Source organism: Aspergillus japonicus, assembly GCF_003184785.1.
Source record: "Aspergillus japonicus CBS 114.51 unplaced genomic scaffold BO86scaffold_2, whole genome shotgun sequence".
NCBI lineage: Eukaryota > Fungi > Ascomycota > Eurotiomycetes > Eurotiales > Aspergillaceae > Aspergillus > Aspergillus japonicus.
Genome location: NW_020291639.1, coordinates 385049 through 412375, shown reverse-complemented (window position 1 = coordinate 412375; position 27327 = coordinate 385049). Strand labels below are relative to the sequence as shown.

Genomic DNA, 27327 nt, shown 5'->3' with positions numbered 1-27327 from the left:
CATCATTATCACAGCATACAATGGAGCATATCATGGAAAAACCTCGCACATCGTGGCTGGACGGCCTTCGCGGCCTCGCAGCCGCCATAGTAGCCTTCAACCACTTCTTCATGGGCGGAATCTTCGACTTTGCCTTCCACTCCTACTGGGCGGACCCCGCCTCGGCCAACCGCCATTTCATCCAACTGCCCCCGATCCGCCTGCTCTTCTCCGCCCACGCCATGGTGGCGCTATTCTTCGTGATCTCGGGCTACGCTCTGAGCATCAACCTGCTTCGTCTCCGCGATGCGCCGTCTTCCTCGCTGACCGCGTCGTCCGCGACGAACCAAAACCTGCTCCGCGGACTCTCCTCCGCGACGACTCGCCGGATCTTCCGCATCTATCTGCCGGTCTTTCTTGTCGCCATCCTCTCGCAGCTGCTGTTTTTCTGTGGCTTGTATCACTGGTCGTTTGGCGATGATGTCGTCTGGGGTCGGCGGCCGTGGACCGCGCCGGTGTTCCATTTCACCTATCTCTTGCGGTATCTGCTGGACATTGTGAATATCATCCAGTTCCATCATAATCCCGGGTTGAATGGACAGCTATGGACGATGCCGATCGAGTTCCGCGGGAGTTTGATGGTGTTTCTTGTCATTCTGGGGATGGCGTTCTGGAGGAAGGAGATGCGCGTCGGGGGAGTGTTCGTGCTGGCGTTGTATTTTCTGTGGTATGGGATCTGGGATGGGGTGGGTTTTCTTGGAGGATTGGGGGTTGCGGAGCTTGCTCAGGCGTTGCACTCGAGTGGTGGGGATGCGGTGTTGGGCGAAGGGTGGTGGGTTGGTAGGAAGGACAGCGAGGCCGGTCTGTCAAGCACGTCAGCCAGTGGCCTGAAAGCAAAAGCAAGGATGCTGGTGACAGGGTTCTGTTTTCTCATGGGGCTGCATCTGCTCTGTCTCGGGGATGATGGGGTACTTACGCCTGGGTATCAATGGCTGGGGTCGCTGCAGTCGCCGCGGTGGGATGACGACTGGGCGATTGTGAGTAAATGCTGGAAGACGGTGGGGTCGCTGTTGGTGGTGTATGCCATCGATCGCGTGGAGGTGCTGCAGAGGGCTTTGGAGAGGCCGACGCCGCAGTTCCTCGCACGCATCTCGTTCTCGCTGTATCTGGTGCATCAGTCGGTGTATCATGTTGCCCGGGATCCGGTACGGAACGGACTGTGGTGGCTTCTGACCGGGCGAGAGTACCCGGCGACGGATGAGGAGGCACTTGCTGGGGGTATGGGGGTGTTTGTGGTCAGTTGGGGAGTCACGGCTATGGTGATGGGAGTTTTGGTGGTTTGGTTATCGAGTTGGTGGACGAGGGTGGTCGATGCCAGGTGTGTGCGGCTCTCGAGGAGGATCGATGAGTGGTTGTGTCGGTAGACTAGTTGTATCATATTCGTTAGATTTGCCCAACATGCGTCGCTGTCATCTCATAGACATTATGGAGGTCTCTGGCCCCAATCCTAGACACGTCGAAGGTGACAGCGGTTGCGGTCATCAAAGAATCTCATGGAACAGAACAACGCAACTATTAAGTCAATATCGCGTCAGAGCAGGCCATCCAGCAGAACTTTCTGCCAGATGACAAGGAAGTCTTCATGATGCCGCAATAGTGAAGCAATAGAAAGCGTCAGAATTGTAGAATGTCCTGCAAATTTTGCTGAGGATGAATCAGATTTGCTGAACAAAACCAGTCGTCTTTCCTCTCTGCCTCCCTGTCCGTTTCTTCTCTTCTACAACTCTCTCCTCCTCCCTAATCTTCCTACATTCTCTCTACTCTCTGTCCTCTCTCTGTCCTCTCTCTCTCTTTCTTCTCCCTCCTCTTCTTCCTCCTGCTCCTCCTTCTGCTCCTTCTCCTACTTCTTCTTCTACTCTTCTCCTTCTTCTTCTTCTTCTTCTTCTTCTTCTCCTGCTTCTTCTTCTCCTCCTCTTCCTCCTCTTCCTGCTCTTCCTCCTCTTCCTCCTCTTCCTCCTCTTCCTCCTCTCCCTCCTCTCCCTCCTCTCCCTCCTCTCCCTCCTCTCCCTCCTCTCTATTCTTATCTATATAGACTATATAGATACTCCTATTCTTACTTCCCCCTCTTCTCCAACCCCTCTTTCGCATCCCAAGCTTCTTCCTTGCTTCTTTGCGCACCGACCTCTGCGCATCCCTCCAACGTGGAGCTCGCACCTCATCGTGGTGTTGGAGTCTAGTAGCCATAGATTGGCGAAGCTAAGACGAGCTCGAGTAGCACACGTGATATTAAGATCTAGTCCTGTAGTTTCGTAGATTCCACTGAGTTTAATGCTGCAGCCTATCTATGCGTCTGTGGATCCTCAATAGTGAGGTACATTCACTGATAGCCAGGCATCACTAGGTAATCGTAGCGACTGAGTGAATGAGTCGATCCAAATCAGCTGACCTTGGGCATTGACATGTTTTCTTGTCTATATAAGTCTTCGTCTTTCCTCTCTTCTTCCTCCATCCTTCCTCCACCTCTCCCTCCTCTTTTCTTTTATCACCTTCCACCGTCCTGTTCCCCATCACGTAACATGTCCTTTTCCTGCCTTTTATCATTTTTGTATTTCATCTCATCATGTATCCATCATCGTCTCGTATCCTTCTTCATCCTGTATTCATCATCATCCTGTATTCATCATCATCCTGTATCCCATCTTAATTCTTTTCATCATTTGGTTGTGTTTTTCATCCCAATGCCTCAATGTACCATGCTCCTTTTCTCATCTCGGATTCTTGTTTCTAGTGTATATCTCAGTTTGTATCCCAGCGTGTATCCCCCTCTGTGATTCTCACTTCCGCCTCTCCTCCATCCTCTTCCCTCCCTCCTCCCTACTCACCTCCGCACGACCCTTTGACAAAATGTCGAGGGTTCCTGACATATCATAGCTGTGCAAGTTGCCGTGCTGTGATCCATGTCAGGCCCCAGTTCTCCTTGCCCGATCTTCAAAAATCAACTGGGGGGTTCTGGGCATCCTCATACAGCGGCGACCGATTCTGGAGTCGTTGGGGAATGACCACAGAACCAGGCGTGCTGCCGAAGATGCTCAATTTGAGATGATCTTTGGCAAGGTGCCATGTCCTCTTTCTACAAGCTCCTGCACAGGTTGTGCAAGAGAGTTGCGAAGAGGACTCGTTCCCAAACGTCTGGCAAGATGTGGGCGATTACGCGTACGGACTCGGCTTCAGCCTTGTCTCACAAATGGGTGACCCCGAAACATCGTGAACAGATTGAGGGAACGACGCTGAACTGTCTATCCTGACCGGCTTTTGTCTTGGGAACTCGATTTGAGAGAACAGGATGACCAGCAGGCCAGAGGTTCTTTCAGGAAACCAAGATATTTGGTATTACTGGTGGAGCAGTCAGCTTATCGCTCTCTTAGAGAAAGTTAGGGTGACATGGACAGAGGGGTTATTATGCTTCTACGACACCAATACTGGTGTTGTTGGGTGTATTCGACTCTGATCAGCGCTGCTTCTTGATTTCTTTTATGGGAACAAGAAGAGATTTGCATGGGGTTTCTTCCCAAACAACATCTCCATGTTGTCTGGAGAGCATCTCCATGAAGATGCTTCCGCGAGGAAGACAGACGCTTCCCTGAGGAAGAAAAACGCTTCCCGAGGGTAGAACATGGCCTTCCCTACCAGTCGGGAAGATATGCTATGTTCGGGAGTCCTATCCGCGGGCTGATCAAGGCGACCACAGACCTTGTCGAGGTTTGACCACCAGGTACCTTGGCTTCCAATGGTCCTGGGAACAGCTGACATGCGGGGACGGACTGCGAGCCGGCCTGCGTTCGTGCTGGAATCAGATCTTCGACCGACTCGTTGGTTGAGGGAACCCAGCCAGTTCCATTGCCTCTGTGATATGGAAACTGCGCAGTTGCACCAGGCGAGATCTGGTGGGTTCATTTACTGGAAGCTGTCGCCGTCCGGTGGGAGTGGAAGGGAATGAGTTGCCCATGATGCCTCGTCTAACGGTTCGTTTTTTAGCTCAGGCCACCATCACGACCTGTGTGTCTGTGCTGGTGCTGGTGCCTGTACTAGAAGCTTGTACTGGTACTCGTACCGTTGTGCTTGAGCTGTGTGCTGGTGCTGGTGCTTGTGTGGATGCATGTGCGAGTGGTGTGTGGGTGAGATTTCCTTTGTTGCCTTCTCCTCGCTACACCTGACTCTCCTAGGACGAGTCCTTGAGCTCGTTAAGGATGAGACGGTGTATGTGGTCTTTGGTGCTGGGTCATCGCGCTTGTTTTGGCGGGCAGATGGCGGCTGCAGCATTAGACGAAAACACAACGCTTGCGTTGTTGCCTGGATGGGAGACAGGCCTCCAACGGGAGCTCGCACCTCATCGCGGTGTTGGAGTCTAGTAGCCTTTGCAGTCAAAGGTGAAGCTAAGACGAGCTCATGATCAGTAGGTGATCGAGTCGGCTGAGCGGGTCATAGTCCTTTCCACAGCGAAATACAAGCATCCATCAAAGCAAGCACGAAGTCAACCCAAATCCTGTACAGATCCATTACAATCGATAGCTAACAAGACACAGATACAGCGTAGACACAAGCCTAGCGCAACCACCCCTTCACATAAGCCGGAATCCTCTCCCTGGCACCGCCCAGAAACCAGACCGATGCGCCCAGAGCAGCCACCGCGCCCACCGCGCCAGCCACCTTGCCCACCGAACTCCTCTCATTCCCGTCGCGATCAAACGACGGCGTCACCTTCGGCATCATCTTGTGCATCTTCTCCAGAGTATAAGGCGGATACCTCGCATCCATGAACCCCTCCAGAACACTCGGTAGCGCATTCGTGACCGTCCGCCGATACGAGAACGCCTGGATGCCGTACTTCCCGTGATACGCGCCCATGCCAGCATGGCCCACACCGCCGAAGGGGGCATCCTTTGCCAAGGCATGCAGGAGACAATCATTGAATGTGACTCCGCCGGAGCTTGTTGTCTGCAGAATCCGGTCCTTCTCAGCCTCGACGTTCGTGAACGCGTACAAGGCCAGCGGATGCTCGAGGGAAGTGGTGAAGGCGAGCGCGGCGTCGAGGTCGGCGTCGACGATCGGGAGAATCGGGCCGAAGAGTTCTTCAGTGAGGAGGACGTCGTCCGGCTGGACGTCGACGACGATCGTGGGCCCGAAGTACCGGCTGCTGCGGTCGCGGACGCCACCGTAGACGATCTTACCAGACGTGCGGCTGAGCAGCGATTCAAGGCGGTCGAAGTTGCGGTCGTTGACGATGTGGCAGCTGTAGGGGGGGATGCTGTCTGGGCCGCCGTTGAAGGTGTCGAACCACCGGGCGAGGGAGGCGACGAGGGGGTCGCGGATGGTGGGGTGAGCGAGGATGTGGTTGACGTTGATGCAGACCTGCCGCATCGTCAGTATTACTCGTAATCCCACACTTTCCACATAAAGATTGGCATCTTCAGTTTAATCTCTTCCCCAGACCAGACCAAAGCCAACATAAGAGAAAAAGAAGAAACGAACCTGCCCGGCCAACAAAAACTTGGCCCCCGCAATCCTCTTCCCGGCCATCTCCACATCGGCCGACTCCGTCACAATCGCCGGCCCCTGGCCGCCCAACTCCAACGTCACCGGCGTGAGATGTCTCGCCGCAGCGGCATGCACAATCTTGGCGATCTTCGCCGACCCCGTATAGAAGATATGATCCCACCTCTGCTGCAGAATATACTCCATCTCCGCCGGGCCAGCCGTCACACACCGCACCGCCTCGGGATCCAAATACTCGGGCATGATCCGCGCCAAAACCTCTTCGGATGCAGCACTCACATCCGACGGCTTGACGATCGCCGCGCACCCCGCCGCAATCGCCGCGACGAGCGGCTGCAAAGCCAGCTGGAAGGGACAGTTCCACGCGCCGATGATGAGCGTCACGCCCAGCGGCTCGGTGCGCACGACGGTGCCCCCGAGGAGGTTGACGGGGTCGAGGCGCGTGGGCTTCTCGTCGGCGGTCCATTCGGCCAGCTTGTCGAGGGTGTGCAGGATGTCCGCTTGCAGCATGCCGATCTCGACGAGTGTGGTCTCCACTTCGGACTTGTGGAGGTCCGTTTGCAGCGCGGCGATGATGGAGGGGCGGTGGTCTTCGAGCATCCACCAGAGGCGCCGGAGTTGTTGGCGCCGCCAGGCGAGGGGTTTTGTGCGGCCGGTCGCGAAGGTTGTGCGGACGGTGCGGAGGGCCTTTTTGCGCGTTAGTGGGTTGGCTTGGGTGGGTGGGGGAATGGTTTGGGGGGGATGGGAGAGGGAAGGGAAGGGAAGGGGCTGACCTCGTCGAATTCGGCTTGCGTTGTGTAGCCCATTTTGTTGGTGTGTTGGTGGTCTACCTGACTCCCGTTGCAGTAGTGTTAGTAGGAGGATTGAGTTGGAGATGTATTTTGAGGGGGAATTAGAGGGGAGCTCGGCTTTTAAGATGGAGAAAGCACGAGCTACCGCGGTTGTTGGGCTAGGTTCAACCGGGTTAGTGGTTCATTTAACTTATCGTTGGTTTATCACCGAGGAATGCGGAATGGGGCGCAGGGCGGGCCGTTGCCGGGCTGACAGCTCACGGCGGAGCTTCCCTATGCTTCCCCACTCGCTAACGCGCATTGGCGGCTTCGCTTGCGCTACCACTACATCCATGGCCATTATACGCATCCAACCCAGGGGCCAGCCGGTGGGCGTTGCATGTGGGAGAGTGTGGTGTGATATCGCTTCCATTGGATACACTAGAAGGCGATTAAAGTTGCGCCAAGATCATTAAAGAGCCAGAGCCCATTCAAATATGAGCGGGGTGTCCGTATATAGTTCACCGCCAAGCAAGGAATCATTTCTCCCAAGATCACCATCACCCAAAATGTCACCTCGCTACCCGCTACTACCTAGACCAAAAGCCGCTTGCCATTCTCCAGCTCCGCGATCTGCTTCTTTAGCTGAGTCCGTCTTCTGCGCACTGCTAGATCCTCCTTTGCAATCTCCTGCAGCGTCTCGGCAGAGAAGCTGTGCACGAAGGCGGGCGAAATCAGCTTCATCGGTGCGTTGGGCCCGTTCACCAGATGGTAATCGGCCGCTTGCATGCTGACGTTGTCCACCAACCGTTTCATCGCTACCTTGTAGTATGACCTTAAGATATCATGTAGGTCCTGCACTGTGTGGCTCTCGTTGCTCATGTCCTGTCGGTAATCAAGGTCGCCAACATGGAGGATTCCGTTAACCTGTTTTTCCTCAACGTAGGCCTTCCACCGAGACTGGCGTCTATTTGAAGATTAGCATGGGTTCTAGTGAAAGCCACGACAAGTGTGCGCGCGCGAGTTGACGAACGGACTCACATTGTCTGCAGTTGGTCGTTGAAATAATGGTCCAAGGTTTTCAGTGTGCCCTCCCGCTCAATGTAAAGGAGAAGCCACACATGGTCCATTGCGCCCTGATACACTTCTAGCAAGTCGCCCATTAGATACGGCAGCAGATTGCGAAAGACCCGTCGATCCGCAAGGCAGATCTGCAAATTGCGCATGATGAAGTTGTGGACGGTGACGATGACATCACTGAGATAGCCCAGCGCAATGCTTTGCCACTTCATGGTCTGCTTGTTGAAGACATTGGTCAACATGGTAATGCTGAAATTGTTGAGTTCAAACCCGCGTGAGTTGCGATATTCATCTCGTAGCCATTCATAGATACCGTGCCTCAAGGGCTTCTCAATGATTTCCTGGTTAGTGAGGACATCTTCCAGCTCCATGACGGGCTCAGTCATCCGGGTCTTGAATCTGGGAGGACGGGAAACATGGCGATCAGAATCTCCCTCCCCCGTAGAGTGGGAACTTGATGCTTCTGGTCGCGTGGTAGCAGAGAATTGCATATGCTCAATCCCGCCGTCGGTGGGGGAAAGAATCTCGACGTCCTCACGGATACTGTTTTTCTCGAATCTGTATTTTTGACCCCATTTTTCGAACGATCGTGCGAAAGAGACTTCTCGGTTGACAACCAAAGTGGCGAGGCGAAGCTCTTTGTATTTGGTAAAGTTCTTGTCGGCACCATAATGGGTGCTTAGAGCTTGGGTTGTGATAATATTGAACCTGGTCACCGCATCGAGAAGATATCTTAATTGCTGGCTGGTGGTATCTCTCTCACTTCCCAGCATATCCAAGCTTGTTTTGGCGTCCTTGAGCTTTTTGCTGATCTCGGCTCGGACCTGCTAGGCTGTTAGCACATGTCACTCATGATTCCTGTTCGTACTACTAACAAGAGGAAATGCCCTTCTGGCATTCTCGGTGACCGTCTCCTGCAAGCGCGTTTTCAAGGAGCTTATGCCATATCTGTCCGCGGCGACTGTGTTCCACAACTCAGTCTTACCAAACTCGGCTTCTGCAGTGTCTCTGTCAACAGTCCCTTTCTCCATCTCTCTTTGCCCCAGGTTTCGAACCAGAATCCAACCATATTTCAAGGGGAGCTCTCGCCCAGCGATGATGTCCAGGATCTTCTGCTCAGCCCCTTTGTCGACGAGGTCGGGTTTAGTCAAGACCCCTAGGGTCCGCTCTCCGTCGGGATCTACCTCCCGTGCCATCTCGATGATCTCTTGGTTCGCCACGTCGACATTTGCCGCGACGACCGTCAATAAGATGGACCGCGGATTTTTCATGTATCCCAAGACCATCTCCCTCACGAGCTGTATGTCAGCTTTGGTTGTGCGTCCTGGTGTAGTCAACTTGAAGATGCCAGGGACGTCAATAACGCTGAGATGGTCCTCGTCAGGTCCGCAGATTTCCAGCCGGAATATGTCTTTGGAAAATGTCAACCTGGTAGGCTTGTCACGAGTGGAGACACCCATCAGTCTGTGCGCCTAGAGTTCTATTAGCAAAAGTGGTTCTGTGCCACAGCTGTTAGGCACAGCTCGTAGATGCTTGCGCCAACTACAGCCCGAGCCTTCTGCATCGCCAGCCCTCCAGGAAACTTCATTGCAGAAACTCCAAGCGGTGCTTACCTCCTCGAGTATTGCAGCAAAAGCGACTGGGCTTAGGCTGCCCTCAAAGCTTGCACCCCAAGCCTGTAGCTCTCCAGCCCTTGTTGGATGTGAGTCTGACGCGGGAATAATCGACGAAGAGATCCTTCTGGTCGTAAGGTTTTTATTACGGCGAAAGATGAGCTGAGTTGCGAAACGAGTGCACAGCCCGCTGTCGCGGGGGAATGGCAGCCGGGTGAGACCCTCGAGGACGGAACTTTTGCCACTGGACTGGTCACCCACGACAACTAGCTGGGGAAGATTGATGTATTCTCCGACGTTGCATGCGAATAGACTGTCTATCTTGTCCAGCAAAGCGGGATCTGCCAGGCTGGTATAGCCCGGAGCTCCCTCTTCGGACATTTCTGTAGGTGTTGAGTGGTGCAACCGGTTATAGGGTGTTTGTGGGACTCTGGTGGTAAACAGGTCGCCTTGAAGATATAAATAATTGTTCTGGGTTTCTGGTGTAGGCCGAAGAAATTTTGGGTGTGGGTAGGGTACGAGAGGGTTCAGCAAGTTGTAGATGATTGAAGATAGATGCAGATTGTTGGGAAAGAACGTGGTGAACATGAGATGTGTAGGTAGAGACAGGTGAAGTAAGTGAGAAGCAAGATCAGTAGCAGAAGATAGCGTTCGGGTCTTGACGATGTACAAAGGAGGATGAGTTCACTGGATCAGACGAAGTTGCAGTCACTCAGGCCACTCCGGCTTCACTTTGAGAATCGGATGGCTGAGCCCATCATTGGGAGAATGACAACCACCCGAATCTGTCGAAGCTTGTCCTGAAGTCAATTCAAACCACTTTACAGAAGAAAGAAAGGGGTCGAGTGGTGAGGTAGAGAGCAGTGTCGAACGATCGTGAAGAAGTGATGGCCAAGGCCTACCTGCCCTCCAGAAGGGCGAGAAGCCGACTGTCTTTCCTCCCCTCGCGTTCACAAACCCTGCAATCAACACCATCCCTTCTAGCCTCATGAATAACGTATTTTGGAGCTATGGCTATTGTTATAAGGTGGCTTCACACACCACAGAATGTCGAACATCTTTCTTCTTGCTATTCTTCGACCTAAGACTCGCTCTAGAACCTTTTGCAAAGCTGGAGACTCCTTCAAGGCCCATTCCTCCGAGAACTGAGTATAACGTGTCAATTATTTTAGTCGTCAGTCCAGAGACCTCCCTCCTGAAATTAAGCATCGCCTAACTCTTCATTCAACATGAACAGTCAGAAGCCCTTCCGGCGAACCACAGATCGTCTCACTCAGCCAAGGCCAATCATCGCTCGATTTCGCCGATGTTCGCCGAAATCATAGCATTGATCTTCAATCAACAAAACAATAAACCGAGATAGTACTACATTATTAAGTAGTGAACTATTCTAAAATTATGGAATCGAGTTGCTATGGGACAAATTGTGACCCACCAGACCTTTTATTACGCGCCCGGTATCCTCCAAGGAAGGCCAGTCCGTGATATTTTGCACCCTCAGAACCTCGCACCCGACCCGGCCCCAATACCACCAATTCCCCATGCTAGGGAAATCACGCAAAAATTCTCTTCGGAGAGCTCCTGAGGGCGCGGAAATGTCAGGCACCACATACCCTGAGGGAGGGTTTGAGGCGTGGTCTGTGGTGCTTGGAGCATGGTGCGCCATGATCCCATCGATGGGTCTCCTCAACAGTCTGGGTATCCTGCATGCATGGACGAGTAAGCACCAGCTTGTGGAGTACTCTGAGTCGAGCATTGGCTGGATCTTCGGGGCATATGGTTTCTTTCTGTATGCTGCTGGAGCGCAAGCTGGTAGGTCTGTCTAATCGTTCTGACAAGCTGGTACTGAGCAGCAACTAGGACCAATATTCGACGCCTATGGACCCAACTACGTCATTATTCCAGGCTCGATTGGGATTGTTGTGGCTTTGATTTGCTTGAGTTTCAGTCAAGGTAGCCTTGCTTTGCGTCCCCTGACAAGAAATCCCAGCCAGCTAACAGAAGTAAGAGTACTACCAGATATTCCTATCCTTCAGTGTCCTAGGCGGGCTTTCCGCATGCACTCTCTTCACTCCGACAGTCTCTTGCGTGGGACACTGGTTCGACAAACGAAGAGGCTATGCGACCGGGATAGCCTGCACCGCTGGTGGCCTAGGAGGAGTCATCTTCCCCTTGATCATTCTGTTCGCAGCGCCCAAAATCGGATTCGCCTGGGCGATTCGCATCATTGCGCTTCTTTCTGCTATACTTTGTCTGATCGCTTGTTTCACGCTGAAAACCCGCCTACCTCGCAGCAAAGGCGCTAGCGCATCTGTCGATCTACGTGCTCTCCGGGACGGCAAATACGCCGCCATCGCAATAGCAGTATTCCTTGTGGAGTTTGCTGTCTTCATTCCGATCACCTATATTGCCTCGTATGCAATTCACGTCGGACTGAACGACAGACTTTCCTACGCCTTGATTGTCTTTCTTAATTTAGGCGCCGTCCCGGGACGCTTCCTCCCTGGCCTCATAGCCGATCGAATTGGAAGATTCAACGTGATGGTCCTGACCTCCATCGTGTGTGCGGCTCTCACACTGGCTCTATGGCTTGCTTCTGGCGACAATATCGCTGCCATTGTCTGCTATGCAGTTTTCTTTGGTTTCTGGAGCGGTGCTGCGATCAGCCTCACACCAGTTTGTATCTCGCAAATCTGTGAGACGCAGGACCTGGGCAAGAGGACCGGAACGACGTTCACTATTGCCAGTGTAGGGACACTAACTGGGATTCCAATTGCGGGTGCAATACAGCAGCAAGACCAAGGTGACTACTGGGGCCTTATTGTGTTTGGAGGTGTGTTGTATGCTGCTGCTGCCGTGGCCTTCGCTATTGCTCGGGGTGTTTGTGCGGGATGGGCTCTCAGGACAAGGTTCTGAAGGCAATTCTGAACACTTGATCTCCTCTTTTATGCGTGGGCATACTCAAAAATACATGTCAAAGTCGAATCATATGAAGCCGGTTAATCTAGGGTGGAAGATAGAAGATGGTTGTCGATAATGTAGATATAGATACCGTTACAGAATCAAGAAGAACCGTTAGGCTTGTATAGTTAGTTCTGTGGATTCAGGTGTATCAAGTCATTATCCGTGATTATTCTATGACAAAAGCAAGCTTGTAACTATGCTCACTTTCTCAGGTCTCAAGACAGAACTTAGGTCTGCTTTATGCGAAGCAGCCCGACATGGATTCATTCGGCGAAATAATGCATAGCCAAAGCTTTCGGCGAAGCAGGAATTCAGGTCAGCAAGCTATAGCAGCAGTACCTTTTGGCTGACAGCACTGTGCTGCATCTGGCAACCATGTTCTGGTCTATTCGTCCGCCGACTCGACAATGTTCCTAATCCCCTTGTATCGTTTCCTGCCGGAAATTGTCAGTGAGCTACTGCATGGTCTGCATTTAACCAGAATCATATCAGACATATAATCCGGTCTCACCCTCTTTCAGTGCTCAAGTTCGCTCGTCACATCTTTTCTATCATCATCTTCGCAACATGACTCTCAAAGACAGCGCAATCAATATCAAAGCCAGATTTCGTCTTCTCTTTTGTCACTCGAACAACGCCACAGATAGTAGGCCCATATACCATGACCTTTCATCCACAGCGACGTTGAATAATGAGTAAGCTATTTTCTACTCTTGGATACGCTTTGCTAACTTGGATGACTAGAAATGAAAAAGACATGGCTATTATCATATGGCAGACCCAAGCACGCAAGCTGTCTACTCCTTTGCCGTACAATGGTATGTATGGTTCGAATACCCGTACTCATTGTAGAGATATTACTGGGCTAATGCGACAAAAGGCGATCAATGCTTTGGTTCCTGCTGTCGGGGAAATGGGTACCGTTGGTAGATTTTGGTACTCGGATCTTGGGATATCACTTATCTATTACCATCCATGAATTGAACAGACCCGATTATCATTCTTCGGTTCTTGGCCATCGTGGACCCACGATAATGGTAGAAATGGGTTGAAGATTCATCGTCACGTCAACTGCAGTACTTCCAAAGTTCTTCTTCGCTTCAGTCTACCTAGTATTCTATAATTCCTACTTCCTGATGAGTCTGATCAATACATCTTGGATATCTCTTAACGTGGCGAAAGCGGTCACAATAGCATGTCCGCAGGCGTTGATTGTTAACAGCCTCCACCCGTACATCTTAACCATATCCAGTCAAGCAAGCATGCCCTTCGTCATAAGAATTGTTAAGTTTCTTTCTGAGCGTCAATCAACAATGCCTTGGGTGGAGTCATTGCTGAATAACTCAAAAGGTCCGCGCCTTCCGACAACATGAACCGAGGATTCGGCGGTCCGTTCCAGCGGAAGCCGAATCAGACGACGAGTTCGCCGAACTTCTCGGCCAACGTCGCTCATCCTGCTCTTAATCTCGACGTATACTTACTTTGCTCCCCTCATCGGTTTCTGTTTATCTCCCCTTCAACTGCACCCGAACTAGGTGACATGGAGCCAGAGCCTCTGCATTCGACCAATGCCGTTCGCTGTAGAACGAACAGTTCCCGTCCATACCGGTCCAAGCGACATCCGCCATGCGACGAATGCCGTCGGAAGAAACTACGATGTCAGGTCGACAGTCACAGCAGTTGCCAGCGATGTCTGACTGCTGGCTATCCTTGTTCTTTTGCGTATCCTCTCCACCGGCGCCGTGGTGCCGCGCTGTCAAGGTCGAGCGCATCACCAACACAACAAGTGGCGACCATCAATTCCACACAGCCTGAGCAAGTCTCGTCAATTCAGCAATCGCATCCGGCACATTTGTCGACCAATCCACCGCCATTGGACCTATTTGCCCCTGATCCTACGGAGATCCCTTCGGCTTCTGTCAATACTCACACCCAGACGCCGATTCCCTTCGTCGAAAGGCATGCACACCAAACTATTCAGACCCTCGATGGCTTGGATGGATTCTCATACCAAGTCATTGGCGCTTCGGGAGAGTCAGATCCGTGGCTGCTGAGACACTGCAAGTTCAACGACAAGGGGTTCCTTTTGTCCCACCAAGTGCACTTTCGGAACGCAGGTGGTGTTCCGCTGGATGAGAAGATTCCAGTGCATTTTCTGGTGACTGCCGATCGGCTTTATGAGTCCTCGGAACCGAGCCCAGAGTATCCTAGCTCGAGCTTTACGCGGGAGGAGCTCGATAGCCTTGTTTCACAGGAGTGTGGACAGAGGCTGGTTGTACTGTAAGCTGGGCTCGGATCTCTTGGTTTATTTCAGCAGTTGTTGATCAGATTACAGTTTCTTCAGATTCGTATTCCCGACACTACCAGTTCTGTCCTGCTCGCAATTCGATCTCGCAGCAGCTGGTACTGTGCCAGACCCAAGTACGCTTCAGAGGACACCTGTATGTCTTCTTGCTGCAATCTACGCATCAGCATTGCCATTCGCCAAGTTCGACGATTATCTCTGTCTCATCTATGCATACTCTCTACCTTCAACTGACCGACTATGGCGCATGGTCCTAGCACTTGTCTTGCAGGCGAGTCACACTCCTCGTTTAGCTACATTACAAGCAGGGATTCTCTATCTTCACCGACCCATCAGTGCCACGGAGGGCGCGGTGGCTGACAGCGTGTCGGTTTGGTCTTTCGTGGGTATGCTCGTGGGTATTGCTACATCGCTTGGACTTCAGTTGGAATGCAAACCAATGGGTCTGCCGGCGTGGGAGCGGAGAATACGTCGTCGGTTGTGGTGGGCGATGTACGCTGAAGACAAATGGCGCAGCTTGCTTATGGGGCGTCCGTCTTACATCAGAAACGATGAATGGGACGTAACCGACTTGGGGGAAGAGGATTTTTCAGTTTCGGATAGTCTTCGTGATGCCTTGCAGTCCCCGTCAACCGACTGTAACTCTTCGCATGAGGTTTGGTATGCTCAGCCGTTCCAGCATTTCATCCGCCTGTCTCGCATCGCGGATGAACTGCAACAGTCCTTATAGTAGGTCATTCCAGATTGTGGACGGCTTAGATGCTGATCATTTTCTCTGTGTAGCGCGCTCAGGTCAGCACAGCGTTTATGCTCTGATTTCCACGCAACGCTTGAGACCGCCCGTCCTCTTCTCCAGAAGTTGAAAGAGTGGTCAGAGCACTTGCCCGCATCTCTTCGCCAGCAGACTCGTCCTACAAACACGATGGAGAGGGTTTCCTCACAATTGGGCTGCCTTCGTTTCGCCTGCATCCTCTTAGAGGTATTCGTTTTTCGCGCTTTACTACGACCGATGGTCCGATCTGCCGCTCCGCCGCCCCTGTATGAGGAAACCCACGCAATACCCGGGCTCGCGGATCAGTTCGACGATCTCATCAACCAGTTATTCGAAGTGGACGAATTTGAGCCATCATTGGCGATCGATTTGTCAGAAGAGAATGGAGGTGGAAGTGCGGTGCTCCAAGCGGCCGAAAATTGTGCAGCAAAGATGCTCCGTATGGTTATGCGGGTTGGCTATGGTGATACTTCAGGCTTCTGGTACTCATGTATGTTATTCCCTATCGTTATGTCATTGTTCTTGAACTGCATGAACAACGATAGAGCTGACAGCGAAGGGTCCCGTATCGGCTTTGCGACCGTCTCGAATTTCCTGATCCTTCTTCTAGTGCAGGCACCGACACAAGACCACGCTCTTCGCGCCAAACGTCTTGTAGATCTCTGGCGAAATGAACTGCGAAATCAGAAGCAGAGTTCTTCGATGGTATGTCTAGGACTCGTTAGGCTGGAGGCAACGCTGTGGGCCGGGCTGAGTAGAAATTACTACCTGCCGAGGCATGTCAAGGAGATTCTTGAGAGGGAGTAGTTTATTTACGGTACTATATAGTAAATAGTCAGTTCAATCTCTTCAATAATTAGACACTTTGACCGAGTGGTTAAGGTGCTGGCCTGCTAAGCCAGTGGGTTCGCCCGCGTGAGTTCGAATCTCACAGGTGTCGTTTCTTTTTTTTCGGCTTTTCCTTTTTGCTGCATTCTCCCCAAACTATCATCATCTAATGTAGTTTCAATCTTTGGGTTGCTCTGTTGGCATACGGAAAGTCTGTATGCTGATTCTTTAAATAAATACACTATTCCACCTTGCATGACTGTGAGCTTTTCTTATTTTCAACGTTGTTTTCTGCCCGCCTGTTCAAGATATATGTTCGACGGCACGGCAATGTATCCCGCCAGCGATCTTACGAGACGCGGGAAAACCATGAGATATAATAATCTTCAGAATGGCTTCAAATATCTTATCATTCAACCGATACTTCATACTCAGCGTATTCTAGTCGCTAGCATGACTGTCCACTAGATTATGCGGTGTATGGTTCAAATCGGAAGTGATTGCGGAGTCCCATTCGGGAAGGGCATCCTTCCTGCCTGCCAACGCTAGTCTTTCCGCTCCTTCCCACCTACAACAACGCAATCTACTACAGACGCAGCCATGCCGTCAACCAGGCATGCAATTCCCGAGTCATGAGACAAGGACAATGAAATCTTCAGGAAGTCCGACCGAGAGAAGCTTCTGGATGACCCGGCAAGAGAATAGTTCGGATGTGGCGCCCCCAACACCGTGCTGCAGACTCGGCATGCGCAATGGACGCGCTTTACAGGCACGGCACGCACACAGCCTAATCCTCGTCCTGATCAGGTCTTGGCCTTCACTCGCAAGACCGGAACCTGCGGATACAGGCAATTATGAGTCAATATTGACCGGCTGCGAACGATTCGAGACGTGAGATTATGCGATTGGGGCAGACCGGTATCATATGCCAGATACACCACGTGCTGTTGCTACATCTTAAGGGATTTCAATGCGGAGAACCAGAAGCCGATCCTCATTCAATGAGATTCGATGGAGACCCTTCACTATCTACTGGAGCTCAGAAACTGGGGCCGAGTCCTGTGGGCTGATTATCGTCCAACTGGGCATTTCCGGCTAAATGCGATGGACGTCCGAGGGTGGCTGCTCCGCATTTCCCCTCCTTTGCTCTCCCCGACCTAGCCAGCGGGATTCCCCGCCTAGACATTCTATCTCTCCTTTCCTGACTCCATTAGCCGCCAAATTTCGCTGAGGCCTAATTGCAACTGCCACGCCGCCGAATAAGCCTGAAGGCTTGAGCTTGTTGAAACCCTGTACTACACGAAAAGCTTGACCCCAGACGCGGGTGGATGAAGTCGCTCCCGGCTATCCCGGCTGTCCGGGGTTAGGCCGAGAACCACACCAAACCCGCCCGACCACAAACACCCCCGTGGGGTTTGTTAACGCCTACGGATTAGGAAAGGAGCTGCAGATGCCTTGTTTCGAGTGGCACTCGGAGACAACCGTCGAGACCTAACCGAAAGTCAGGCTAAATGCTGGACCCAATCAAGCCTCGATATACCCGGCCACGAGGGAATCGCATGACATGCGGTGACGCTGCATCTATCCAGAAGCATACGCTTACCGGCAACTTCCTAGCAGGGAAGATGCAGGCAGCGAAACCGACATGATCTGAAAGACGTGACTCCCCCATGGAGTGTACGGGCTCGCAGATCGATTTATAAAGCCCACGCCCCTCTCTTCCCCGCTTGCCGATCACCCAGCTTCTCCTCATACCATTTCCGGGGGTATTTCGCGTCTTCGTGCTGTCTGTATTGACTTCTTTTCTCATCGCAATAGCCAGCATTCACTTCACGACCACATAACAAGACGCGATGGCTGTTGGTGTGGGCGCTGAGGCTATCTCAGGCAAGCGCGCCGAGCTCGCGGGCAACCGCGTAGGATGGCGCGGCCTGCTCAGCAGCAAGAAGACTTTTTCGATTGCATTGTTTGCATCGCTGGGTGGTTTCGTCTATGGCTGTAGGTACTTCGTCTGGAGTATGTTGTGAAGATACTTACATTGTTCTCAGACAACCAGGGCATGTTCTCGGGCATTCTTACGATGAACTCTTTCATTCTCGCGGTATGCACCAAATATGTTATTCCTCGTGTGACACGTTCTGACGGATACAGACCCAACACTATGCAGAGCAGACCGGTACTGCGCAAGGCATGCTTACGTCGATTCTGGAGCTGGGTGCCTGGGTGGGTACTCTGGCCAACGGATATCTCGCGGACTCGCTGGGCCGTCGGCTCACGGTTGTTGTGGCTGTGATTGTGTTCTGTGCCGGTGTCATTGTGCAGGCATGCACCAAAGACCCAAGCTACGTGTTCGGTGGTCGTTTCGTGACCGGTCTGGGAGTGGGTAGTCTGAGTATGATTGTGCCACTGTACAATGCTGAACTGGTAGGTTTTATGCCGATCGTGGTGACTGAACCAAATGCTGCTTGCTTCTCAGAACTGACTGGCGCAGGCACCACCGGAGATTCGCGGCTCTCTTGTCGCTGTGCAACAACTGTCGATCACCTTCGGAATCATGGTCAGCTTCTGGGTAGGTGAAAGCCATAAACTTTCGTCATTGGTCCTTGGCACTAATGACAAGAGCAGATTTGCTATGGTACCAACTACATTGGTGGCACCGGCGATGGCCAGTCCAAAGCGGCCTGGGAGGTGCCGGTCTGCATCCAAGTCTTACCAGCCATCATCTTAGCGTTCGGCATGGTCTTCTTCATGCCTCAGTCACCACGACACCTTATGAATACTGGCCGCGAAGAGGAGTGCCTGAGCACCTTGGCCCGCTTGCGCGATGCCTCAACCGATGACATACTTGTCCGCATCGAGTACCTCGAAATCAAGTCTTTGAAGATGTTTGAGCAAGAGACTTCGAGGAAAAAGTACCCTCAGTACCAAGACGATTCCTTCAAGAGTCGATTCATGATTGGTGTGAAGGATTATGCTTCGTTGGTCACGGACAAGTCACTCTTCAAGCGGACCACTGTTGCAGTACGGTTGACCCCTTGCGTACCCGGAGCGAAGCTGACTGTGATCTAGTGTCTTGTGATGACATTCCAACAATGGAACGGCATCAACGCGATTAACTACTTCGCGCCTCAGGCAAGTATTTTCCGTCGAAGATAGGAATCGATATAACTAACCGTGATGTTCAGATCTTCAAAGAACTTGAACTCGGCGGTAACACTACCAACCTCCTCGCAACTGGCGTTGCTGGTATCTTCGAATTTGTCTTCACCATTCCTGCAGTGCTTTGGGTGGACAACATCGGTCGCAAGAAGATTCTATTGGCTGGTGCTGCAGGCATGGCAATCTGCCACTTCATCTGTGCCGGACTTATCGCCACGTACGAAGGCGAGTTTGGAAGCCACCGCAGTGCGGGCTGGGCGACCGTGGCATTTGTGTGGATTTTCATCATCAACTTTGCCTATTCATGGGGTAAGTCCTGGTCTCCTGATACAATGGGTGTAATTCTAACAGCCAGCTAGGTCCCTGTGCTTGGATTGTGGTATCGGAGGTTTTTCCGCTCAGCATGCGTGCCAAGGGAGTCAGTCTTGGCGGTAGCAGCAACTGGGTATGTATGCTCACCTGTTTCTTCAAGAGCTTGGCTAATTCCTGCTAGCTCAACAACTTTGGCGTCGGCTTGGCAACCTCCCCCTTTATTGCACGATCCGCCTATGGAACCTTTATCTTCTTCGGCTGCCTGACGGTGATCGGGTTCCTCTACGTCTTGTTCTTCGTGCCCGAGACCAAGGGCCGCACCCTGGAGGAGATGGACGAAGTCTTTGGATCCGAGGGCATGGCCGCCGAAGACGAGGCCCTCCGCCAGCAGATCGACCGCGACATCGGTCTGACGGCCTTGCTGCATGGTGAGATGGACGCATCCGCGGAGAAGATGACCACCAAGACGGTGCATCTGGACGACGCTCCCGTGCCACCGCACACTACCGAAGCGTAAGCCGGCAGTTGCACGGTGCCGGTGTAGTCCGGTGCACGGGATGGCGTCGGTAGAGCCAGTCCATTCAATCTAATTATCCTTCCTTTTACCGAAGAGGGCTTGCTGATCCCGGGAGGCGGCTACATTGGGGCTGAAGACGAGCGGTCAGGGCTGACTCGGTAGCGCAGGGTCTCTCTGAGGTTAAATCGAGGGATGTATTTAGCCGGAATTGAAGGCCGGGGTCACAGAACATACCTTAGTCATAAATTAATGAGCATTGAATAGCCTTGATTTTCAGCCTGGTTTTCAGTCAGAGCCACTTACAGAAAGGGAGCCTGAGGCTTGAACCACCTAGAAGATGAGCCCCGTGCTCGTCAGCGGCTTGCTCGTGGATTCTTCATTGCGTCTTCCCCGTGGGCGGCGGTTACACCCGCCATGCGGAGAACCCCTTCCAAGTTCGGTATGCTGTCGGTTTTACGGGGTAACTCCGATATCGATCCATGATTATTCGGTGTACTCAAATCGCCTTACACCACTGCGTAGGGTTGAAAGGGAGGTGGCGTACGTGCTTCGAATGTGTCCCGTATATATATCGTAGAAGCTTTCTTTTGAGCTTCCTCTCCCCTGAGGGATCCGCACTGCGGGTCTCTCGTAAATACTGGAGCAACATGGAACAGACCGCTGGGGAAATACTGTACCCGAGATTTACGTGCGTACTTCTTCATCGAGTAGAGGACGGTGGACGGGCCCAAGGTGGGCCCGAGTGTAGATATTTGAGTGATTCTTCTGATTAGATAAATTCGTATGCTATGCTATTAACGCTCATGCGTACTGCTGGAATTAGAGAATATGACATCGTGTGCCGTTGTCAGTCGTAGAAAGACACCCGTGATCTCCCACCGTCAGCGCCGCAATCAATGCAGCCCCGATCCCCGAGCCGTCCTCCGCCGGGACGAACGTGATCAGATCCTCCTCCGTCGGCCACTCTAGGATCTCCCGCAACGCCGCAGCAGCCCGCTCCTTGAACTGGTAGTTCTTGCTGAACGCCGACCCATCCACCCCGACACGACCCCGCGTGAGCCCCTCCTTCTTGCAGATGGCGGCAATGCCGCAGGCGTACAACCGAGCCGCCCGCGTGCACACGATCTCCGCCAGCTTACAGCAAGTCCTCAGTTCCTGGAGTGTGGGCTCGATCCCGAACTCCTGCTTGAGCATGGCGCGGGTCTCGGCCATCTGACTCTCCGCGGCCGCGTTCTCCTCCTCCATGCGCGACAGGCACGAAGACTCCATCGCGTGGACGTCACGGAGATTCTGAAGATCGCAACCACCCAAAAAGCCCACGGTCTCGTGCAAGTGAACGATGATCAACCGGAAAAGCTCCCCGGTGTAGAGACCGGCTACCATCTTCTCGTACGTCTGCTGTCCCGGCCGTGGGGAGGCGCGGTCGATCTCGAGGTCGAACCTGCATCGCGGGAGGACTTTGTGGCTGTTGTCAAAGGCGCCGTACTCGGTGTTGATGCCGACCAGCTGGTCGGTGGGAAGGTTGTGGGAGGCGATCTTCGGGATGCGGCCGCATTTTTCCATGTAGGCGGCGTTGCAGCCAGTGCCCAGAATGCTGCCGATCTTTACGTCGGGGTCTTTGTAGGCGGATGCAATTAGTGCTCCGGTCGTGTCGTTGACCAGCGCTACGACCCGTACGGGGATGCTCTGTGTAATAATCAGTAAAAGACGTTGCTTTGAAGTGTGGCACAAAAACAAAGGCTCCTTACCTTCTGCTCAAGAGCTTGCTCCAGCTGTGCTACCACGTCGTGTCCTTCGACACCGGAAATGTCCCACCCCTTTGTCCAACGTTGGAGGACGCCGTGTCGGATATTGTCTTGAGTGACGGGGTAAGAGAATGTGAAGGCAAGGGGAAGTTTCTCCGACTCGGGCGGTGTGAGATGCTGCTCCTCAATGAAGTCTTGGATGCGGTCGGCGATGAAGGCCCAGAGCTCATCTGCAGTACACTGTCTCATGTGCTTGGGGAGCTTGAATTTGTGCTGCGTCAATTCGCATCCTCCTTTCTCCTCGGTCAAGGTCACGTTGCAGACGCGAAGGTTCGTACCGCCCATATCTACGGTGAGATATGAACCTGTTTCGTATCCCGTCGGCTGGTTCATCACCCACGTCACATTCATAGGCTGAGATACTGTCAGTGGCAGGATGCATGGTGAAGAGGAATGATTCTCATACAATATCGCTGTCTTCATTGCCGAGGCCTGTCCTGGGTTAGTAAGTGGACATGCGACACCGCTAGGGCATCCACAGACCTTTCTCAAGCTCTTGGACGAAGTGATCAGTTATGCGCCGAAGAGAGTCTCCATCGATGGTGAACATCTGCGCGATACGCTCCACCTCTTGCGACACTTTATCTGGGGTCTCTGTTGTTTGTGTGAGTACCGGGACCAATCATCAACCACCGCTACCAAAGGCGCTTACCCTGAAAGACAGGTGCAGCCGAGGCACAAGCTCCTTGAGCCTCCTTCATTGTGATCTAGTGTGCGGGGTCAACTTTGAGGATTAGAATCGGTGAGATGATGGCTCTTGTCAACAGTGACGGACATAGAAACATCCGCAGTCTTATATAAACCTCTTTAAAGAGGAGGGTGAGGGGCAGAGGCCCTTGCATATCTATCCTACGCAAGCAGCCCAAGGAAGGATTTGACCCCATCATGACATCTGCCCTCCAGAAGGAGGGCAAGTACCGTGTACACAATTGAACGGAGGAGAGCAGTCCGGATAGAGGCCATGTGTCGGGTCACCTTTCAGCCAGTCAGAAGTGTGCAGGCCAACTTAAAAGTTGGCGATCAGTACCTGTGGGGCGCCGAGTCAGGGCTGGCCCGGCGAAATCTCGCTTTGATCCAATTGTGACGTCGGCCCGATGTGGATACGGAACTCGGGATGGACTGTTGCCATTGGGAGCAGTCGGCTTCGGCCGCATGACGATTATCTTACCTCTCGCATTAGTGGAAGGGGTCCGATGCCATTCTGCATTCCTGGTTGGGGATGATCTCGTGACAGCACTGGAATGTCATGGAAGCAGAATGATTCCGGTGTTGCCGAGGCTGGGTGGTGGTTATCAACGATGTACGGAGTACAGCACAGACAGTACTTCGCAGATAGTGTGCCGCTGTTGCCGCGCGGCCGGGCAGACCTTCTGGATGGTTCACAATCAGGCACAACCCTGGACCTTCCTGGGATGATTCGCCATCAGGCCATTGAATGTCGAGACGCTGGCTGCAAGTCGAGCTTCGCGAGCTTTGACACGAGCTTTCATGCAGGTTTAGCTTTGGATGTGCTATTTAAAACGATTAACATGTTAGCAGAGGTGCAATGTGTGCTACAATTAGTTGAAGCGAGAGTGAGGTCGCACTGTAAATCAAGCGCTTGCTTGTCTGTAGCTCGGCTTTCGTAGACGCAGGCAACACGTATACCCTTGAAGCCCGACACGGAAAACAGCATCTAGGCACACACGAAGGATCGAAAAGCACTCATCTCGAGGATGATTGGAGAAGTGGCTGTTTCATGATATAGTTCAGATCCCATGGGGTAGGCTGAGGAGTTGAAGGTGGGAAAGTTGCATATGTGGAAATGGAAAGAAACGTGGGGTGGCCGGAGGTCAGTCAGCCAGTGATCGACCCCCACTCTGGTTTTCACAACCACAGCCACAACAGCAATTGGTTCAAGATAAGCATTTCCCCTCTTGCAATCGCTGCAACGAACTTTGGGTCACGATCATCATGACTTCTTTACCTCCTCAAATTGACTTTGAAATGTTTTCCAAAGGGCCTGCATCTTCTAGAAAATTCTTTTCTGTTCGTGGTTTTCTCCGCTTGACCGATTTTGAAAACCACATTCAACGCGAGAATGACCAAGCCTATCATCCAACGCCTACCATACTCTGCACCTAGGGAAGACTTTATCAATGCCCTGAAACGCGATGGGTGTGTCATAGTCCAGGACTTTACCACGTTGAAAACATTAGAGGAAGCAAGGCAGGAAGTCCAACCGTGGCTGGAGAAAGAACAGCAACGGAGCAAGCTGGGTGGTGAGCTGATTGTACTGTACCATCGTTAGCTGTATAATCTGACAGACAACAGCCCTCAATGGCGGGACTCGCACTTGCACACGTCTCATCGGGCGCAGCAAGACCGTGCGCGAGAAATTCTTCTCCGATCCGTTGTACCAGGTAAGACAGATCCTGCCACGTCAAACAGAAAAAGGGAGATTGCTCTAACACACTGGTAGAACCTAGCGGAAGAATTCCTCGCGATCACGACGACCAACTGGTACGGCGACGAGGCGTCCACTAATGTCACTCACCCGCTTCTTTCCATTGCCATCACAATGGAAATCCGACCAGGGGCGAAGGCGCAGAAGCTTCATCGCGACGATAAGAACCATCATGCCAGACATGCTCGAGTTGATGCGTACCACGCGAATCGCGACATGCTTCTAGGCTTGTTTGTGCCCGGGTGCGATACTCGTCGTGCGAATGGAGCCACGCGCGTGGTCCCGGGTAGCCATCTATGGGGCGATGAGAAGCCGGACTTCGGCCCTGACGGCGACATGGGCCTCGTTGATGCTGAATTACAGGCCGGCGAAGCTATGATTATGTTGGGCAGTCTCTACCATGGAGGTGGAGAGTTCTTCGAGTCTTCAGGGGGACGCATGATGCACATTATGTTCATGTGCAGCGGGATTTATCGTCAAGAGGTACGTTAAAAAGTGGCTTACTTCACGGATGAGCGACTGACTCTGAATCTAGGAAATATCTTATCTTTCGTATCCGATCGAAGATGTGCGGACATACTCAAAGTTGGTGCAACAGCGGCTGGGATGGAAGCAGTCCGAGCCGAATCTAGGATGGGTTGATCTTGTCTCTCCCGATGCCTTGTTGTGATGACCTGCACCGGCTGGAGCGCTTTTGGTAACCTCGTAAAGGTCAGACTTGTCAGTTATATCCGGGCTGTTGGCTGGTGTAGTTAGGTATGCTAATGTAGTTCATGTGAACCTAGCCTGGTTATGAGAGGTATCCTGCGCCTGCGCCTGGCGCTCGAGTATGCTCGGAATATCTCGAATCAACTGTATTGCGCCTGATGTAAAAAGACACAGATCCTTAGTTGATCATGGCAAATGGTAGTGAGCCAGACTAATATAATATGCAATACGGGTCAAGGTAGTGGAGATGATACCTCCGAAATTAACACGTTCCGAAGACGACTGCATTGAACAGAGCTCAGCTTTGGCAAGCACCAGCTGAATGTGAAAAACAGCTGAATCCTGCACGGAGGGTAATGATGCCTTCCTGCCGGTAAGAAAGTATGGGTGCCGGACTTGAAGTCATTCTCACCTGAACTCTACCTCTTTATGACCACACCCACCGTTCCTGAATTCGTGATGCAAAATATTCGAACTTTTCAAATCTTTCTCCTCACAGCCACCAAACCATTTCGTCCCTCAAGCAAGTGCAAAGATGCCTGTATCTGTAAGAAGGCCGCTACACCAATAGAAGCTAACTAGGGAGTGCTGTTCCCTATGCAATCTCAGGCCTGCCGTCAATGCGTATATAACTACCATCAACGCGTTTATAGGCTCATAAGACCACATTTTCCGAAGCCGATCTTGTACATCAACGAGGATACTCTCGACCCAACGACAGCAATGCAGGAAACTTTGGCTGTCCAAAGTCATCACCTAGTTGCATTTGAAGGAGCTTGCACCTTGCTCGTGATCTGCTTCTTCTACTTGTTCCCTTGTTCCTTCTTGGTGCTGATGTTCTCGGCGCCCCTTTTCCTCCTCAAATTGCTGGGCGTGGGTGAGTCCGAGGAACCAACATAGATAAACTTCTGCGGTACAAATGTGACCCAGTTGCTCTTTTCTATACTCTCTCGCTGTGAGTTTGGATCCTATGAGCGCCGCCTCAGCCACCAACATCCCCCGGGCTACCCTTGCCCCGTACATACATATAGTACCTCGCCTTGAGTCAAAGCATTTTCATTCCAGGAATTAATTTGAAAGATAATTTGGCATTACTTAGATTAGACTGCGTAGATGACAATAGAAAAGAACAACATGGATCATCAAAATCGTCAAACGGGCATTCACTCCCAGCAAGCGTAATCCGGGAAGTAGCGGTCATGGATGCGCCGCGCATATTCCACCACCACAGGTAAGCCTCTCAAGATCGCCCGAGTTTCCGGACAGCTGGACACCACAGATTAGAATCGACCATGCTAAAGGTCAAGAAGACTTACGCAGAGCAAACCAAAGACGCGGCCAGAAACCCAAACAGAACCGCATCAGCCTCGGTCGGCTCCTCGCCGCCCAGCACCCAGAACGGCCCATCACCCTGCTTCTGGGCCTTGCGAGACACCAGCAGCTCGCTTATACTCGTCCAAACGTCCTCCTTGAATCCTTTCAGCTCTTTCAATGTGAATCGCAGGGTGCCCTGATTGTACAGCATCTCCCTCTGTCTCCGGTAGATGTAGTATCCCACCGCGACCTTGACCGGGTACGGCAGCGCGCTGAGGGCGTGTTTCCGCATCTCGTAGTAGTTCTCGATCCATTTCTCGTGATTCTGTCGCTTGGATCAGTTTATCGCATTCTTATAGGCAATCGACGAGGGAAGAAAAAGCGGGCAGTGTACCAGGTAGAAATACAAGCGGTCCTCCAACAGCGCCCTCACCCCAGCATCGAACACCTTCTTCTCCGCATCGAGATCGCGATTGAGGTCCGTGATTACACCATCCTCGATGAATCCCCGAGTGATCAGAGCGGAGTCCGAGATGGTGGTCTTTGCGCCCGTCGTCCGGTCCGTGATGTCCACGTACGGAATCTTACCCCGCGGGCTGCCGAGCGGTGACCCGGCGTCCGTGCGATACGAGATCCCCGCAAAGCGCAGACGCGCCTCGAGCTTCGTGACGAAGGGGGACCAGGTGTATTTCCCGGGCCAGGGAAAGCCGCGGTAGAGCGTGATGTCGGGGGCTTGGTTGGATGCCATCGTGAGGGGTGGGTTGTGGCGCGGAGAGGTGGAAGAGGTAAGCTTATTGTCGTCTTTGTCGCTGGGTTGTTGGGCGTCTTATAGTCGGGCGCCTTGAGTCCGCAGTAGCCGAGAAGGATCGCAGGATCGCAGAGTTGCTGTTTTCTTGGGAGATGAAAGAGCGAAGAGATCCTAGCGGCAGGATATGCTTCTAAGCTTCAAGGAGCTATAGAAGACAACACACAATGTCGTTTGTCGGGGGGCAGTGCGTGCTTGATGGTGGTTGCCTAAGGTTGGGAGGGCTGTTGCCTTGACGCTACCCTGCCGTACCTGCCTAGCCAACCAGAATACAACCCACCAAGATTTTTGAGTGAGATCTAAACACCATAGCGTATGTATGGAAGAGATCTTCAAGATCATAGGTTACTGATTAGATCACACAGAATAGTCTATATACCATTCCCAAACTCGATGA

At 52.4% G+C, this 27327-nt stretch overlaps 10 protein-coding genes and 1 non-coding gene across 11 annotated transcripts; 6 read left to right on the top strand and 5 right to left on the bottom strand.

Annotated features, from left to right (window-relative positions):
* Positions 1 to 32: 32 nt before the first annotated feature.
* BO86DRAFT_374845 (acyltransferase family protein) lies at positions 33 to 1490 on the top strand (the record flags this gene model as incomplete). The annotated part of the gene is made up of 2 exons (XM_025670458.1): positions 33 to 1357; positions 1460 to 1490. The coding sequence occupies 2 exons, from the start codon at positions 33 to 35 to the stop codon at positions 1488 to 1490; spliced, it is 1356 nt and encodes a 451-aa protein (XP_025532769.1).
* Positions 1491 to 1785: 295 nt separating this feature from the next.
* BO86DRAFT_374844 (uncharacterized protein) lies at positions 1786 to 2198 on the bottom strand (the record flags this gene model as incomplete). The annotated part of the gene is made up of 2 exons (XM_025670457.1): positions 1786 to 2063; positions 2162 to 2198. The coding sequence occupies 2 exons, from the start codon at positions 2196 to 2198 to the stop codon at positions 1786 to 1788; spliced, it is 315 nt and encodes a 104-aa protein (XP_025532768.1).
* Positions 2199 to 4514: 2316 nt separating this feature from the next.
* BO86DRAFT_352009 (aldehyde dehydrogenase) lies at positions 4515 to 6448 on the bottom strand. Its single transcript, XM_025669458.1, has 3 exons — positions 6306 to 6448; positions 5509 to 6219; positions 4515 to 5388 (listed from the first exon to the last, which is right to left on the bottom strand). Exons 1-3 carry the CDS (start codon positions 6336 to 6338, stop codon positions 4582 to 4584), a joined length of 1551 nt encoding a protein of 516 aa, XP_025532767.1. The 5' UTR covers positions 6339 to 6448; the 3' UTR covers positions 4515 to 4581.
* Positions 6449 to 6877: 429 nt separating this feature from the next.
* Positions 6878 to 9376, bottom strand: BO86DRAFT_352007 (dynamin family protein; the record flags this gene model as incomplete). The annotated part of the gene is made up of 5 exons (XM_025669457.1): positions 6878 to 7269; positions 7344 to 7845; positions 7921 to 8206; positions 8258 to 8854; positions 8996 to 9376. 5 exons carry the CDS (start codon positions 9374 to 9376, stop codon positions 6897 to 6899), a joined length of 2139 nt encoding a protein of 712 aa, XP_025532766.1. The 3' UTR covers positions 6878 to 6896.
* A 1214-nt stretch (positions 9377 to 10590) lies between these two features.
* On the top strand, positions 10591 to 11911 carry BO86DRAFT_428700 (MFS general substrate transporter; the record flags this gene model as incomplete). The annotated part of the gene is made up of 3 exons (XM_025675610.1): positions 10591 to 10807; positions 10856 to 10948; positions 11004 to 11911. 3 exons carry the CDS (start codon positions 10591 to 10593, stop codon positions 11909 to 11911), a joined length of 1218 nt encoding a protein of 405 aa, XP_025532765.1.
* A 1537-nt stretch (positions 11912 to 13448) lies between these two features.
* Positions 13449 to 15906, top strand: BO86DRAFT_352003 (Zn(II)2Cys6 transcription factor). The gene is made up of 4 exons (XM_025669456.1): positions 13449 to 14239; positions 14295 to 14993; positions 15048 to 15526; positions 15596 to 15906. Exons 1-4 carry the CDS (start codon positions 13500 to 13502, stop codon positions 15841 to 15843), a joined length of 2166 nt encoding a protein of 721 aa, XP_025532764.1. The 5' UTR covers positions 13449 to 13499; the 3' UTR covers positions 15844 to 15906.
* BO86DRAFT_t26 lies at positions 15896 to 15976 on the top strand. Its single transcript has one exon. It is a non-coding gene; the product is annotated as a tRNA-Ser (tRNA).
* Positions 15977 to 17238: 1262 nt separating this feature from the next.
* Positions 17239 to 20128, top strand: BO86DRAFT_73703 (putative MFS monosaccharide transporter). Its single transcript, XM_025677621.1, has 9 exons — positions 17239 to 17862; positions 17913 to 17965; positions 18016 to 18288; positions 18356 to 18433; positions 18490 to 18885; positions 18934 to 18996; positions 19050 to 19332; positions 19383 to 19468; positions 19517 to 20128. Exons 1-9 carry the CDS (start codon positions 17718 to 17720, stop codon positions 19850 to 19852), a joined length of 1713 nt encoding a protein of 570 aa, XP_025532763.1. The 5' UTR covers positions 17239 to 17717; the 3' UTR covers positions 19853 to 20128.
* Positions 20129 to 20671: 543 nt separating this feature from the next.
* Positions 20672 to 22358, bottom strand: BO86DRAFT_374839 (hexokinase; the record flags this gene model as incomplete). The annotated part of the gene is made up of 5 exons (XM_025670456.1): positions 20672 to 21538; positions 21601 to 22011; positions 22064 to 22089; positions 22141 to 22251; positions 22310 to 22358. The coding sequence occupies 5 exons, from the start codon at positions 22356 to 22358 to the stop codon at positions 20672 to 20674; spliced, it is 1464 nt and encodes a 487-aa protein (XP_025532762.1).
* Positions 22359 to 23579: 1221 nt separating this feature from the next.
* Positions 23580 to 24888, top strand: BO86DRAFT_351996 (phytanoyl-CoA dioxygenase family protein). The gene is made up of 4 exons (XM_025669455.1): positions 23580 to 23918; positions 23971 to 24059; positions 24119 to 24586; positions 24639 to 24888. Exons 1-4 carry the CDS (start codon positions 23738 to 23740, stop codon positions 24771 to 24773), a joined length of 873 nt encoding a protein of 290 aa, XP_025532761.1. The 5' UTR covers positions 23580 to 23737; the 3' UTR covers positions 24774 to 24888.
* Positions 24889 to 25879: 991 nt separating this feature from the next.
* Positions 25880 to 27130, bottom strand: BO86DRAFT_384875 (glutathione S-transferase family protein). Its single transcript, XM_025670979.1, has 3 exons — positions 26520 to 27130; positions 26128 to 26450; positions 25880 to 26077 (listed from the first exon to the last, which is right to left on the bottom strand). Exons 1-3 carry the CDS (start codon positions 26871 to 26873, stop codon positions 25975 to 25977), a joined length of 780 nt encoding a protein of 259 aa, XP_025532760.1. The 5' UTR covers positions 26874 to 27130; the 3' UTR covers positions 25880 to 25974.
* Positions 27131 to 27327: the final 197 nt, after the last annotated feature.